At 35.8% G+C, this 16283-nt stretch overlaps 1 protein-coding gene across 1 annotated transcript in view; it reads left to right on the top strand.

Moving 5' to 3' along the window:
* Window positions 1-1797: 1797 nt before the first annotated feature.
* LOC117421563 (NACHT and WD repeat domain-containing protein 2-like) overlaps window positions 1798-16283 on the top strand; it is a 44236-nt gene continuing 29750 nt past the window's right edge. The window contains exons 1-3 of the mRNA XM_034036101.3: window positions 1798-2188; window positions 2619-2792; window positions 4510-4598. Coding sequence (XP_033891992.2) covers window positions 2642-2792; window positions 4510-4598 — 240 coding nt within the window. The 5' untranslated portion in view covers window positions 1798-2188; window positions 2619-2641. The remainder of the gene's footprint in view (window positions 2189-2618; window positions 2793-4509; window positions 4599-16283) is intronic.

Here is a 16283-nt window from a genome sequence, read left to right on the forward strand (position 1 = left end):
GAGTGAACAGAAGGATAGTGTGAATGGTAGAAAAAGAACCAAGGATAACTGCCAAAGAGATACAAGCTGAACTCCAAAGTGAAGGTACGTCAGTTTCTGATCGCACCATCCGTCGCTTTTTGAGCGAAAGTGGGCTCCATGAAAGAAGACCCAGGAGGACTCCACTTTTGAAAGAAAAACATAAAAAAGCCAGACTGGAATTTGCTAAAATGCATATTGACAAGCCACAATCCTTCTGGGAGAATGTCTTTTGGACAGATGAGTCAAAACTGGAGCTTTTTGGCAAGTCACATCAGCTCTATGTTCACAGACAAAAAAAATGAAGCTTTCAAAGAAAAGAACACCATAGCTACAGTGAAACATGGAGGAGGCTCGGTTATGTTTTGGGGCTGCTTTGCTGTGCTTGAATCTGTGCAGGGCACAATGAAATCTCAAGACTATCAAGGCATTCTGGAGCGAAACGTACTGCCCAGTGTCAGAAAGCTCTGTCTCAGTCGCAGGTCATGGGTCCTCCAACAGGATAATGACCCAAAACACACAGCTAAAAGCACCCAAGAATGGATAAGAACAAAACATTGGACTATTCTGAAGTGGCCTTCTATGAGTCCTGATCTGAATCCTATCGAACATCTATGGAAAGAGCTGAAACTTGCAGTCTGGAGAAGGCACCCATCAAACCTGAGACAGCTGGAGCAGTTTGCTCAGGAAGAGTGGGCCAAACTACCTGTTAACAGGTGCAGAAGTCTCATTCAGAGCTACAGAAAACGTTTGATTGCAGTGATTGCCTCTAAAAGTTGTGCAACAAAATATTAGGTTAGCGGTCCCATCATTTTTGTCCATGCCATTTTCATTTGTTTTATTATTTACAATATTATGTTGAATAAAAAATCAAAAGCAAAGTCTGATTTCTATTAAATATGGAATAAACAATGGTGGATGTCAATTACTTTTGTCAGTTTCAAGTTATTTCAGAGAAAATTGTGCATTCTTCGTTTTTTGTGGAGGGGTACCAACAAATTTGAGCACATCTGTATATATATAAAGAAAATAGTATAATACATGTGATTGGTAGAATGTTACTATGGTAGTATCTGATGTTTTTTCTACTGCATCTCTCTCCCTCTATATCTATCCATATAACTATTTATCTATCTACCCTAAAAAAACTGTTTATTTTCTTATGCTTTAATTTAGCAGTCAGTTTCAGGAGTGGGTTACAGAGTTTGTTGGCCTCCTGCCCACACCATACTGTCTGTGTAGCTCTATCTCAAAGCCAGTCTGTCTCCTATGTTTTCCAAAAACATTTTTTGTTCACATTGTAATATTTTTAACTGTTAAGACTGAACTGTTTTTCCATGTTACCATATCATCTTTCCCCCCATAGGTTGCTTATAGATTGACAGACTTCAGCACATCTCTCCTTGTCTAAGAAATTGTATTTTAGATAGGAATAATCCTTTGGGGACATTTTGTATTATCATACTACTTGCATGGTTATTTAGCATACGCCATAATATGTACTGTATTTAATTGTTATTTATGAGTTAATTGTACAAACTGTATGTGTTTATTAATTTGCATATAAAGTACCGGTATAGTTGCATTTTCAACACGCTTTAATTAGAGGTACCCGATATGATGAAAAACTACAGCAGGTGAGGTAAATGTATAGATTAGACCATGTTACAGACTTGCGCAAGTGGTCTAGTCTAATTTTCCTGAGATTTTCTGAAGTGTCCAATAAATCTCCGAAAGCAAAATTGCTGCAAACATTTGTTTCGCTCAGAAATGCACAGCAGCGTCACTCTCCGAACGTGGTTGAAATCTCCTGTAAAGCGGACGGTATTTTAACTATAAACAGCCTCACAGTTATCAGTCAAGCTGCTGCACAGGTCTAGGGTTGGTCACACGAAATAACATTCTTTCATTTCAGTTGGCGGAGAGTGATTATTGTTCACAAGACTCCAAAGGAGGCTTTTTTTTCATCCGGCTTTTCATTGCGCTATCTGATCTTTGGCTTATTGTAACAAAACTAAGATTCCCGAGAACGGAATTAATGTAAATCTTCAGCAAAAGTGTTTTATAAACTGTTCATAGATCACATCCTCCATAGGGAAAGTGTGTTTTTAAAGAGGAATTTCAACAGATGCCAGAAGACTGCTTCTCTTTTTCTCTCTTCTTTCTACCGGTATGTGATTTATTTTTGAAACCCGTACTTCAGGATACATCAACTCTGCATCACTGCTTTTTGATACATCTGCGTGTTTGTATGCATTTACCTCCTAATCAACAGCAGCACTCTGTTCTATTAATGTTTGTCTTTTAGGTGTGCTAAAAGTGATTTATGTTGAGCCACTCTGCGCCTTCTCTCGGATGCATTGTGTAATTATTTTAATAAATTAATTATCTTCAATGTGTATCTTAAAATCTGAAGCATCATGTGCTAATACTTAGTTACGAAATGAAAATGTTTCCTGTATGTTTAATACTGTGATTCTAAAATTACACGCCCGTGACATCTTCTTTAAAGCGCATGGCTTGTTGCTGATGAAAAAGATGAACTTACAAAAGCATGGTTTATTTTCAATCACTTGATATATATTTTCCTGTATGTTTAGTGTTGTGCTGGCATTTGCCGCTCATGTGGCCGACAGGAGTGGGTAGCAGGCTGCCCTGTCCCCGGGACTCTTCACTTCGCAGGGCGGCCCTCTGTGGAAATGTCCTCGCCATCTCTCCTCACCACGTACCGGCAGGCAAAAGCGTCCGTGTCTTTATGTGTGCCAACCCCGATGGTAAGACTATACATAGTTTATACGTCAAAATTAATATTATGTATTCACGATATACAGCTACAGTATTGCATTTATGCGTATTTGTTGTCTTTAAGTAGGGTAGGCGAACAGAACACGATCGAGTTCATCCCCAGTGTGTGTGTGCGTATCTTCAATGTACTAAAAATGTAATTTTACATTTGATGAATAACTGCCGCCAGTTTTAATAATTAATACCTACTGCCTCATTATCACAGAAAATTAATGAGACCCATGAATTCCAAGTTTTAGAGATATGTTTAACAAGCAAAATATTGTTTTACCATATGTTAATAATCTGTCTGTGCATTCATTAAATTGAATTAGATATGGTACAGTATGTACCAGTTAATCTGTCTACCCATTATCTTTATTTAGAGTTAGCCCAGCACTTGCATGATTTAAGATACCTGGTCACTGACCAGCAGCAATAGCAGTTAGTTGGGGTGGGGTGAAAATTATATCCTGTATGGTATATAAATAAAGACATTTCCCTAGCCAGTCTTTGTATATGAAGGAAGACCTCCAGGGAAAAGCTATAGCCCAGCTGCTCAGTCATCGGCTGTATTGCTTGTTTGGCCCCCAAGGTACTGGTCCTACTAAAACGTTGAAAATCATTCAAATGAACTGTGACACATTGTAACCAGACAGGGTCTGTATCATGATAAAACTCTTTTTGTCTTGCATGTCTTGGTAGATACATTGTTACAGTAAATGTCAGACATACAGCTCCTGGTGGTATTTTTCAGCACCATTTAATGAAGTCTCAAACTGGGCTGAGGATAAAACTACAGTTTACTTAATCAGATCTGACTGTTTTGAGAATAAAATGACTGCACAGTTAGATTTGTTTTATTTTATGTTTTTTTTTTTTTTTTTTTACAGTTTTGTATTTAAAATGAGAAATGTAAAATGTTGTTTGTACAAATTAAAAGTATATGGGTTTAGGACTATGTCTTTTAACTGTATTGCCATAAACTGACCATTGCTTTGTTGAAACTTTGATTGTGGACCTGGATTTTTGGGAGTTGCCGCCTTTTTCCTTTCTGTCCCTTTACGGCTGGAACGGTACTTTCTTGATACATTTTTTCCCAGGACATGGCACCCCAGTTGAGAAAAGTTTGTAAACTTTCTTTTAGTGCTGGTACACACATCCTTTATATATATATATATATGTATGTATGTATGTATGGTGACTTGTATTGTATTATATGTCCTTGACACAGCAGTGTGTAGTAAGTGGAAATGCCTGTTCCAGTTTTCCAAAAACACTCATGGCAGATTTTGAACAAAAGTATCTCAATGCCCCCACATAAATTCTCCTTGGTTCTGGTTTTTGTTTTTGTTTTTTTGAGTTTTTTTCTCCGATTATATTATTATAATTTTTCTTTAAAACTGTTTTTACCTGGTTCTGAGCTTGTATGTACCTGCCTGGTACATAATAATTGGAACACAGAACTACAAAAATAACTTCACATGACATTTAAATCACATTAGCCTGCATATTAGTTCATATCCCAATTGGTTTCTCTAAAATAACTGAAAAGCTGATTTAAAAAAAAAAAAATGTAATTAAATGTATCAAAGTCATTTTTTAAAATGTATCCTAAGTTTATTTTGGCACTGTTCTAAACATTAACAGTGTTCAAAGCATTTCTTGTAATTCATTATATTTGTATTGTTTTCTTCATCACTGCAGACACAGAAGCTGAAAGAAATGCATTAAGAGAACACGTTTATCCTAAACTAAGGGAATTCTGCAGGGAAAACTATGGGATAGAATTTCAGGTATTATTTATTTTTCAATTATTTGACTGAAATATTATAATTTACAGATTGTATATCTATTACAGAATGTATGTGTGACAGGGGGCAGTGTTGAATGTATGTGTGACAGGGGGCAGTGTTGAATGTATGTGTGACAGGGGGCAGTGTTGTCCTAATTTCCAAAGTTGCTGCAATTTTGTTTCCTCTATTGCACATGGAGATGAATTTGAGAAGCTATATTTTGGGTTCAATGATTGAAAACAGCACCATACATGAGCCAATCACACAATGAAATTGTGCTGTTGTTTTATTTCCCTATTTACAAAGAATATGAAAACTATAAAAATTTCATATAAAAATAATAATATGAATGTAATGCTTTTACAGCTATATACAGCAGTGTTTTCACTGATCCACAAAAGGAGTGAGGGTGAGGATGGAGGAGGACATTGATAGGCTTCTCCTTGATATCTATAGGGGGAGATTTGCTGCATAACAGCTCATTTATTGACACAGCAACATCTGAAGACATGCTTGTGAGCTAAACATCTCTGACAGTATCTCAGTACATTAATTGCCATATATGTCAGTATGGAAATATTTCAGGAGCCCAGTACAGCATTTGTATATATTTGCATGTAGCATAGATGGCATAGATGGACCTGCTCAGCACTTGGTACCTTTTCAATACCCCTTAAACTTGTGAGTTAATATGTTATTGTTCTTTTACTGCTGTGGTATTGGAAAGCTTGGTGTGTGTGTGTGTGTGTGTGTGTGTGTGTGTGTGTGTGTGTGTGTGTGTTTATTATGTCAGCAGCAATGTGGAGTTTTCAGTATCTTTTTGTATTGTCGGTTACCTGTGATCTAGCCCCTTATAAAGACTCATATAGCTGATACTGCCCTGTTGAGCTTTACCATATTACTAATAAACTTGTCAGGCTGTGAGTGGTGTGGGAATAATGGAATGTCCAAACAGTGGGTGTATTTACAAACAACTGTCTGTTCCTTTAATAAATAATCCACCCTCTATACCAGCAGTGGGATGAGGTAAAATGGCAGGTTTACAGTCCCCAAACAAAAAGGTTTCACAAAACAAATACAGTACAGTAATCCCCCAGTGCACGGGTTGAAGGGGTGTGCAAAGGAAGGTGCACCAGGTACAGGTTCAGTTTACAGGTGTGTGGCAGTGCAGGTGCTCCGAGTGAAAGTGCTGGCTCGATAGCTTCAGGTCCCGAACGGCTCTCCATCTGCCAACATCAAAACAAAACACACAGTGCTCCGGCTGCATTAACATTTCAGCGTAAGGGGCCGTACTCACATAGCTGCATCCCATATGTACTGCTAAACTCCTCCCTGTGATCAATGTGGTGCCACGCTCTATCCAATCACCACAAGCAACACAGGTGATCACAATAAAGTCGGTCAGCAGTCTTACAGCTATGCCATAGATATTGTAGGATTAGATAGGACATGACGTCATTTTGTTGTGAGTTTAAACGCCATCTTATCTAGGTATCAGTACAGTGTTTCAAAGCCACTTCACAACTACAGGTATGCACAGTGGTCTTGTTTTTCTCTTTATTTTTTGCATATTATTTGTCTTCTTAGCAGTGTGTTATGCCTCACAAAATACAAACCATATTTATGTCATTTTACTATGTGCAAGTAAAATATTTTACATTTTACAGAAAGTATCGAGCCGTGAAAGTAGGAAATAATGCCTTTTGTGGCGACAATTCATTTTACACACCAAGCCTATGAAAACTAAGTAGACTAGTTTCTTTGAGGGTTTTTTTTAAGAAATCAATCTGTTACATTAATTATTAAAATTCTATTATAGCACTTTTTAAAGATACAGCTCTTAGAATATTTAGCCCCATCATTTCCAATGTAAAGTTACACAAATGTTGAGGCTGTTATATCCCAGGTGGGGGACACCGCTGCTGTACCCTTGAGCGAGGTGCCCAGATTGCTCCAGTAAAAACCCAACTGTATAAATGGGTACCAGAATTTGTATGCAACAATAATTAGTTGTACCCCTGTAAAGCTGCTTTGGATAAAAGTGTCAGCCAAATAAATTTATTATTATTATTATTATTATTAGTATTATTATTATTATTATTATTATTATTATTAAAGGTAATATAACTTCTTACTTATTGGAAAAAATGCTATATTAGTAGTTACAATAGATATAGAACCTGTCTATAGCTATGGTAGTTATACTTCATTACAAATTACTATTGGTATTCATGCATATAAAAAAAAACTGTCATCAGAGTAGTGTTGAAATAATTGGGTGTGTTTACGTATGTATGTACTGTAGGTATTCATTTATTTTATTTATTAATATGACTATCAAAAAGTCTGCAGGAAAAAAAGTCTCCTAAGCTGTTCATTAGCTGTCTGACCTTCTCTATTGTGTATATTACCAACCTTCATTCTGGGTTTTTATTGAACGATCAAAAAACAATCAATATTTTCACATAATATTTGTGATTTTAATGTATTACCGGAACAAGACAAAGTTTAAACAACAACCAAACACCTTTTCTCGAGCTCCACTCCTATCTGTTGCCTTATAAGGAATGAAGTTCCTTACTAGGGATTTGCTTTCGGTCAATTTTTATGAACGTTTAAATTCTATGCAGGTGTCAGCATTTAAACTTTTAAACGATATCTACATACACACACACACACTCTTTTATATTACATTCTGATGTATACTGACAGCCCCGGTTAGTATTTTCCAAACAAAGAACCCCTAGATAAGCGAATACTGTTTTAACATCGCAAAGAACATTATATTATATTCAAAGAACAAAACCAAACCAATAATAATAATTAAAAAACAAAACGCAGCTTACATGAGTTACAGAATCTATTAAATGCACAGATTCCAATACATTGTTATATTAACTCTACTGTTCAGGGATCGGTGACACATTTATTTATTTATTTATTTATAAATATCCCCTTCTGTTGACAATTTACATAGATATCAAGGACATTTTTTTTTTAAACAAATGATTTGCGTAAAAGTGTACTGGTAAATTAAAGCCGATACATAATTTAATTACACTTATGTGTTCTCTGAATTTATATTGAAAAAAAAAAACTCCTTTTAAAATCATGTTATACACATTCACAGTCGCCATCTAGAGTGTTCTGTATATTATGGATGTTTGCTTTTTACTGTATTCAGTAACTCCTGCCACAGTAATTCTGAATGTTTTCATTTCAAATGATGAAGCATTGAACTTGTGTTTTTGTGGTATGGCAGCATAATTATTTACATACCACGGTTTTCTCAAACGGTTCCTCAAAATAATTCCAAACGTGGCTTTGCCTTGTTCCTTTGTTTAGAGATGCAATTTTATTAAAATATTTAAACAGTCAGAAAAAATGCTTTTTTTTTAATTGAGTTACAACAGAAAATGCAAAACACAACAGAACAGGCAGAGTAGAAACAAACACGGTAGATGGGGGATGAGAAAAAGTTAACAGAAAAATATTTCAATAAATATACATAAATAAACATAAAATAAGTACACATAATTAAAATACAATTTCTAAGGAGTGGTAGCTCCCTGAAAAAAATGCTTTTCTTACCCCATGTGGACTAAACCTTACCACACCCACTACAGCATGAACACAGAGTGCACCAATGAAGTGCCAGATCGACCGAGAATAAAACCCACCCCATTGTCAATCTTTCTGGTGCACCAGTTAGAAAAACTACATTGCTAAACCCCTTCCTTTTTATAATGTCCGCCCTTACTGTGGCACCTCAGCAGTCGAATAAGTGACAGACTGCTGTATATGATGATGATAAATTACTAAAATTAATACATTAACAAATATGCGTTTGGTGAAATTTGTCATGTGACTGGTTATACTTCTAGCATATTATTCAACTTGTAACCACTTCTTTAGAGTTTATACATTTTAAATGTTTCAAATTCCCATCCCTATTCCTTACCTAGGCCATCTGGCCGCCCGGTTTGCATACTGCTGCTAGGAGAGTTTCCATGGGTGTTCTGATCTAATCCTTCTTTATCTATGAGCTACGCCCTTTTCCCAAGATGGCCGACTTCCTGTTCCGTCCGTCCATTGAGTCGGCCCATCCCTGTGAAGCTGTACTACCAACCTTACTTAGCGTCCTTCCTGGTTGGGAGGTAAATTTGCAGCGCAGAATCCTTCACTCCCGACTGTATCCTTCTCTCCCGACTGTATACTATAGTAACCAGTGTTTTTTTAGTTATGTTTTTTTTTTAGTTATAGTTATACATTTTTTATTTTACTTATAGGTAGTTATAGTTATTAGTTTAATTTTAGTTACAGTTATTCTTACAGTTAACTAAATATAATTTTAGTTATTATTACAGTTAACAGAGTGGTGATGACCTAGGAACTCTGTCGAGGTAAAAATACCTTGGGCAATGCCAGGCTCTACACCTCTTCACAGTACACTCCTTAGGATAGCCAACCACTAACATGTATTGATCAGATTACCATTTACTAGACAAGGCTTGCTGTACAGCCCTCCACACACTTTAATACTACTCAAATAGATTATGTGTGCTGGAAACAAGTAGTAAAAAGCAGGCTGTTTATTTCAGCTTCATTTTACTTAACAATTTACAAAAGCTATATTTCGTTTTTTACATTAAACTAACTTGAGGAAAAATAGTTAAATCGTTCAATTTGCAGTTGTAAATGTTTAAGTGGAACCTCAATGCCTGATGAAAACAAGGCATTAGAAGGGTTAAATATATACGGAACTTACCTGAATCAATGGTACCCATGAAAAATAAAACAGTGAATAAAAAATAAAACATTTGCCTTTTCTGTACAATACAAAATGCCACAGGCTTTCCAAGAGATCTGAAGAGAACATAATGTAGGGCCATATTTATAAAGCATTTACCTTTGTTTTCCTTATTAGAAAACAACACAAAGTTGTAGTGTCAGATCATCTTTCATGTGCTAATTTAACTGTCCCTAATGGCAGTTTAGATGTTTATTTTTGATTTTGGTTGAAAGTGCTTTATGAATATGGACTATATTGAAACAAAAACTCATATTAAAATGTACATTTTCGATAGGCTTACATTACCATTCCATTTTCAGATAACAGATACATTTTCGTTCCATACATGTAATATTGCACTAGTTTTGTTTGATTAACTTTGAATTTAGAATTTACCAGTTTTTTCTATCTTTATTTTTCCATTCATGCAGAGAATGGGTGAAATCAATCTTTATGCTTTAAAAAAAACAACAAGACTTTTTATGCCATTGAGAAACGTCTCATTTAGCGAAAACCCTTTATCATATTCAACATGCAAAAAAAAACATTCTCATTGAAATAATGTTTGGTCACAGCAGAGCTATACATATAGATAAAGATCCTACACACATGTTGTCTCAAATAAACCGCAGAAACTGCAGCATATAAAAGTGTATTACACAGACTTTTATAGCAGAAATTTACAGGTAACAATAATATGCACAGAACAAAACTAGAGATAGTTGAACAGAACTAACTTGCACTTCTCCTCTCCTCTCTTGCTTCAGCACAGCTGGCCTCAGAGTCACTGGAAGGCAAGGCAGACGGGTCTGCTCCGTCCTGCCGCAGACTTCAGCAGTCGGTCAGGGTATTATGCTAAGGTGACCATATGGCTCTGTGTTCAGCGGGACAGTTTGGGATAGTTCAGGCTTTTCAACTCACAACCCAATGCATTCTTGTAAGTGTAGTTCTACTTCTCTGAACGGTAACAATGGTACCTGAAACATGTAAAATGTACCAGAATGCATTGGGTTACGAGTTAAAAAGCCTGAACTATCCCAAACTGTCCTGCTGAACACGGAGCCATATGGACACCTTGTATTGTGCACAATATTCATTAAGTGTCTTCCTCTTTTTTCAAATCAAACTAGTAACTAGTCACCATATACAGTACCTACAGCAAAAGCTTACCTACACCTTAAAGGGTACATAAGGACCTTTTTATTTTATTGTGTTAAATGTTCCCATGTGTTGCTACAACTGTTTACGTAAGGTGTGTGTATTGTTTAATTATTATTATTTTTTTAATTTTGTCCACTTTTTTAAACCTTTAAATTGCATTCCCTGCCTCAAGATGGCGTCCCGTGTACCTGAAGCGGATTTACCAGTGAGCAGGAGGACGATGGGAAATGTAGTTCTGAGAGGTCCATGCGGGTACATGGGAAGCCATCTTGATGCAGGGAACCACTTTGCCACAGTAACACAATAAAATAAAAAGGTCCTTATGTACCCTTTAACCCGCTAATTTCAAAGTAGATGCTTTGAATGACAGGCATTGTAGCTGGCAAATGAAAGCGCACAGGGTGCAGGTCTTGATGATTGACAGTCATTTAAACAAACAAGAGCATTCTAGTGCTGCTTCAGTCAACGAGACCTGTCAGAATAAGATGAAATGACTGACAGTGAAACTACAGTAGCCTATTATTAAAGGACCATTGAGTTGACTGACAGCGACCCCTAGCCATTCAGAGTGGAACTGAGATGGGACAGACAGCAAGTATAACAACTACACAAACTAGAGATGATTTCTAAATGATTATTTTTGGTAAGAAAATTAAAAATAGCGAGTGGTTTTACACACGTTTATCCTATATAAATGTATTTCAGTTGAACTCATATTTTTGGGAATTCAACGTTTAACGAGCTTTACCGATTACAATCGAAAAGTAGCAAGCCTAACTATAACAAAATGTTATTGTTTTGTTTTTTTAGTTTCTATTTTGTTATCATTTTACATCATTTTTTAGTTATAGTTACTATTAACATTAATAGACATTTTCATTATCGTTAGTTAACTCAAGAAAGTAACCCAGCAGTACGGTAAAAACATCTCAAACACTAATTTTAACAAGTCCTCTAAATAACTGATGAAGTATACTGGTTTGACTAATTCAGATTTTCTTCACCCCAATTCTAGGGATTTCAAATAGGATTATCATCATTGACTTCAGACCCTAACTGCTGTCCTCATTAAGTCAAATGTATGCATATTCATCTGTTTTAATAGGATCAGTCAGTCGAGACTAAGCTAAAAAATATAATCCAAACAGCACCCAGGGTAGTTTGCTAAAGCATAGTAACAATGTTATTTGTATTAGTAACTAGATTTACATCAATAAATCCATTCCAGTATCAATAGCCTGATTGCAACAACTGTGCCGTGTGTAGACCATCACAGACGTTTGTAGTGCCATGAAATCAGATTTGATATTTGTTAATGTATAATGCACTCATCCAAAGAAAGCAAAGGGGGGTGGCATTGTTTCCTGTGATCCAGTATCTGTTTGTCATCTCTGAGAAGTATAAGTGGATACAGTGTAAGCACTAAAATTAACTGACCAGTCAAATAATTGATTTTCCAATGATACCTTCTTTCAGCCACACATGAAAGAATGGAACAGAACATGAACACTGATATAAAAATAATCATAATATTCTTTATTATGGACATTGTCCCAGTCTTTTATTATAATAACCTGTTGGGGTCCAAGCCTTTTGTTCTTTATATTGAGGGGTTCTTTATAGCGAAAGAACAATCAAAATGAAGGATAAACCGTTGGAGTAAGTTAATGAGATGAGATTGTGAATGAAAGTAGAATTACATTAACCTGTTCGTCTCATGTATGCAGTATTCTGCCTTTGCTTTATCCTATTTGTTAACAAATTAAAACGCAGTACAAAAGCAAAAATACCGAATTCAAGCTGAACTTTTATTTAAAATCAATCTGTCATGAATCGTTTCAAAATGCACCAAATCTCAATCCAACATGCAAGAATCCCAAACTGAGTTTTTATTCCAAATTAACCGACATGAAAAATATATATATATATTTTTTTCATCATGCTTTGCCTCATGGTTGCAGAACAAGCCAAAAAACAATGCTTTTTGACAACCTATATTCACGACAGAGATATGCCTGCATTGCTCCTTTTTTCAGACGACATAGTTTCCAGCTTGAAAATCATGAAAATAATGAAATTATTTTCGTCTCAGAGGCATAGTTACACAGCGTGCACTTTTTATTAAGATAAAAGAGCTGACTTAACTGTGGAGGTGGCATACCGTGCGTACAGACTGGGATGTTGACAGAGTGTGTTTATATTATCTTATTTTTTTTTGATTTGGGGTCCAGAGGCCAGGTTCGTTATAGCTGAAGGTTCGTTATAATGAAGGGTGTTATAGCGAGGGTGCACTGTATTTGTTGCTCTATTTACTTGAATATATAGGGCAGTGTATTAAAATAAATAAATAAATTATATATATATATATATATATATATATATATTATTATTATTATTATTATTTATTTCTTAGCAGACGCCCTTATCCAGGGCGACTTACAATTGTTACAAGATATCACATTATACATTATTTCACATTATACAGATATCACATTATTTTACATACAATTACCCATTTATACAGTTGGGTTTTTACTGGAGCAATCTAGGTAAAGTACCTTGCTCAAGGGTACAACAGCAGTGTCCCCCACTGGGGATTGAACCCACAACCCTCCGGTCAAGAGTCCAGAGCCCTAACCACTTACTCCACACTGCACACTGCTGCCCCATATATATAATTTGTCAGTGGTTGGAAATTGTGGCTTGTGATTGGTTAAAACCTCATCATACAACAGATTTAACTATTGCCCTCACATCCTTACACTACCGAGCAATAGTCTCCGTCTGTTATGTGATTGGTTCACATCACTGTCAGCCCCGCCCCTTTTCAAAAGAACACATTTCTTCCCTGCACAACAAGAGAAAATGGCTGAACACCAATTCTGTGACTTAACAGAAAATAAATTACAAAACATACTACAAAAGAAAGACTAAAATGGTGATTAAAACGCCACTGTCACTGTTTTCTGACTCGATGATGTAAACAGATATGACGGCCGGGATATAAACTGGATTATGCAGCAGTCAGCATGCCACACAGAGAGCTGGACGCCAAAAAACATTTATAACTACAGTATGCGGTATAAACGTCAAAAACATGTTCTGTTATTATTTATGTTATTTATTTATTTACTTATGCTGTATTAGCCATATTTAAACAAAATATGTATTTATGTATGCTTGTGACCTGTTAGGTCAAATTGTTTCGATCTCTGACCGTGCTCGTGCAAATGAGAGACCAGTAGACATTAGTTCCAATGAACAAAACAGGGCAGGTTAATTTACAAGGAATAAATAAACAAAAACTTTTTAATAAAAACAAAAACCTAACCCAGTTTGTGGGCACTGGCTCACTTCTTGAACCCTCTGTACTTATTATAACAAAAGTCAAAACTAAAACGATGAGGGACTTTTTCCCTCCTGGACTCTTCACTTTGTCAGGCAGGTTGGTACCCTTCTCCAGATCACTCTCAAAGGTAAGTTGTGATTAAAAAGTCCATCTATTTACTTCTATTCCTTGATTTAGCATTGTTGTTGAATTAGTTTCTTCTTTGGTTTCCCACAGGAGCTTTTCTGTCCCTTTGGCGACACTCTGGTGGATACTGGTATTGCAGGTAAGTATGTAGCTCCCTTTGTACCACCCTCCGAGGACCTCTGCTGGCAAACCCTGGAATGGCACTCCTTGGATGGCAGTATTAAATAAAAAAATAATTCCAAACTAACCTTCAACGTTGTAGTGTCGTTATTTATTTAAACTGTATTGTGTAAGTTTAAATATTCCTCATTGAGTAACAGTAAAGTCACTCTCTCTATACTGTACTCTTTTTCTGGTTGGTTGGTTTACAGTTTTATCTAAAACCTCTATCACTTGCCTCTTCTTTAAAACAGGATCATACACTTTACTAATCTTCCTCAACCTTAGTTTTTTCTTCTTGTCTTTTTCCAGCTTTCAGGCTAAACTACCCTTTGCTTCTGTTTCTCAGTTACCAGTCACAATGACCATACCGTTTTTGCCTATTACCAGCCACCAGGGCTACACCGCTCTCTATGTAGTATCAATTCCTAGTTTATATATCCCAGAACTCCCAGTGTCACCTGACAGGAACGGCGGGAATTATTAACCTACAGAAGTCTCACACACTCCACATACAGACATTTTAAAACATCTGTGACAATTATTATTTTGCAGCATAACAGGACTACATTATTAACCCCTCATTATTTTAATGTATTTATTCCTGTAAACCTACATTATCTGTCACAGCTGTATCAGCTATATTTAAACAAAATATATAAAGTAGTATTTACTATCCAACCTTGCCTCAAGAAGACTATTGTTACCTCCAGGGTGCAATGCCCCCTGTCGGTAACAATAGTCTTCCCTCGGGTCAATACATTTCCACTATAGCCCTCCTCTCAAGTCCATATTTACTACATATATACAAAGTAGAACCTCATTTAGCCACACCCTGTTCATCTGCGACTTCAGTTATCCATGGCTCCCTGACGAGTTTTATCTCTGAAATAGAGTACATGTAGACTTAATGCCTACGGTGCACACACACACACATAAAGGCGCATGCGTCAGTCTAACCTGTGGTGTCAGCTCCAAGATGCGAGGATTCATGTCTTGGTATGAACAGCAGAAGGATTCTGTAAAATGAGTTCTCCTGAGGCAGCTACTTAGTGAAGCCCAGCAAACATATTTTGCCTCACTGAAATAAAAGACTATGAAGGACTTTGTCAAGGTTCAAAAGAATGACTTGCAGCAGTGAATTGTTTAAAAAAGCTATTACGAAAAAAAGAAAAATCCACTTCTGTTGGTACCTATTTTGTTGAAATGTAATTCAAGTTTAAATTACACAGCAGGCTTGTTTATTTAGTTTTAAAGTTTTTTAAAAAAAATAGTATAGCTACCATTATTTAATATTAATGCATGGAATAAATTCATTATAATACCTTGTAATATTTCCAAGCTGCTAGCCACACAACTTAGTTTACAGGAAAATTGTGAGCTCTGGTGGGCTGAATAGCTTATTCCTGTCATAAAATGTTTAATGATCTTGTAGCTTTGTAGTATTTTTTTTTTTTTTTTGTAGTCATAGTATATTTATTTTTTATTAGTATTTATATGTATTTTTTTTTGGTAACAGAAAAAGCTAGGGAAATGGGGTTGGAGGTGAATCGCAAAGAAAACTAATTTTAAAACATTCTTTTGTCTTTGTAATATTTTGGATTGCATACATCTCCAGTAAATGCTAATTTGGTTTACATTACTAGTTTCTGTATTTTATTCATGCATTCTAGTCTATGTCTCCCCAATCGCACGAATAAATCATAATCTTATCAAAGCAGTTAGTTCAGTCTTATATTTCCATAAATGAATAAGGGAAACCTTGGAGTAAATGCATATTTTAAAAATAAAATAATTTGCACACTGAATGAATTCCTCCCATTACTGTAAATGGCTACTTCTCTCCATGTATTTTCTAATAACTTGTAGAATGGACAGGGGTATACCCCTGTGTTCTTTTTCAATTCACCAACACAGGCATGAGATGACAGAAATCAGATTATATCAAGCCCCAGAAGCTTTGCTTAAGCTGTTGTTTCCACAATTTGCAAGGCTCAATAATCATCAAAATGCTCAGTCATCTACTTCAGTTTACATCATTCCTGTGTGGAAAAGTCCAAAAGACAGTGTTTATGTTAGATGAAAGAGCTTATTAAAC

Source organism: Acipenser ruthenus, chromosome 1 (genome assembly GCF_902713425.1).
Source record: "Acipenser ruthenus chromosome 1, fAciRut3.2 maternal haplotype, whole genome shotgun sequence".
Classification (NCBI taxonomy): Eukaryota; Metazoa; Chordata; class Actinopteri; order Acipenseriformes; family Acipenseridae; genus Acipenser; species Acipenser ruthenus.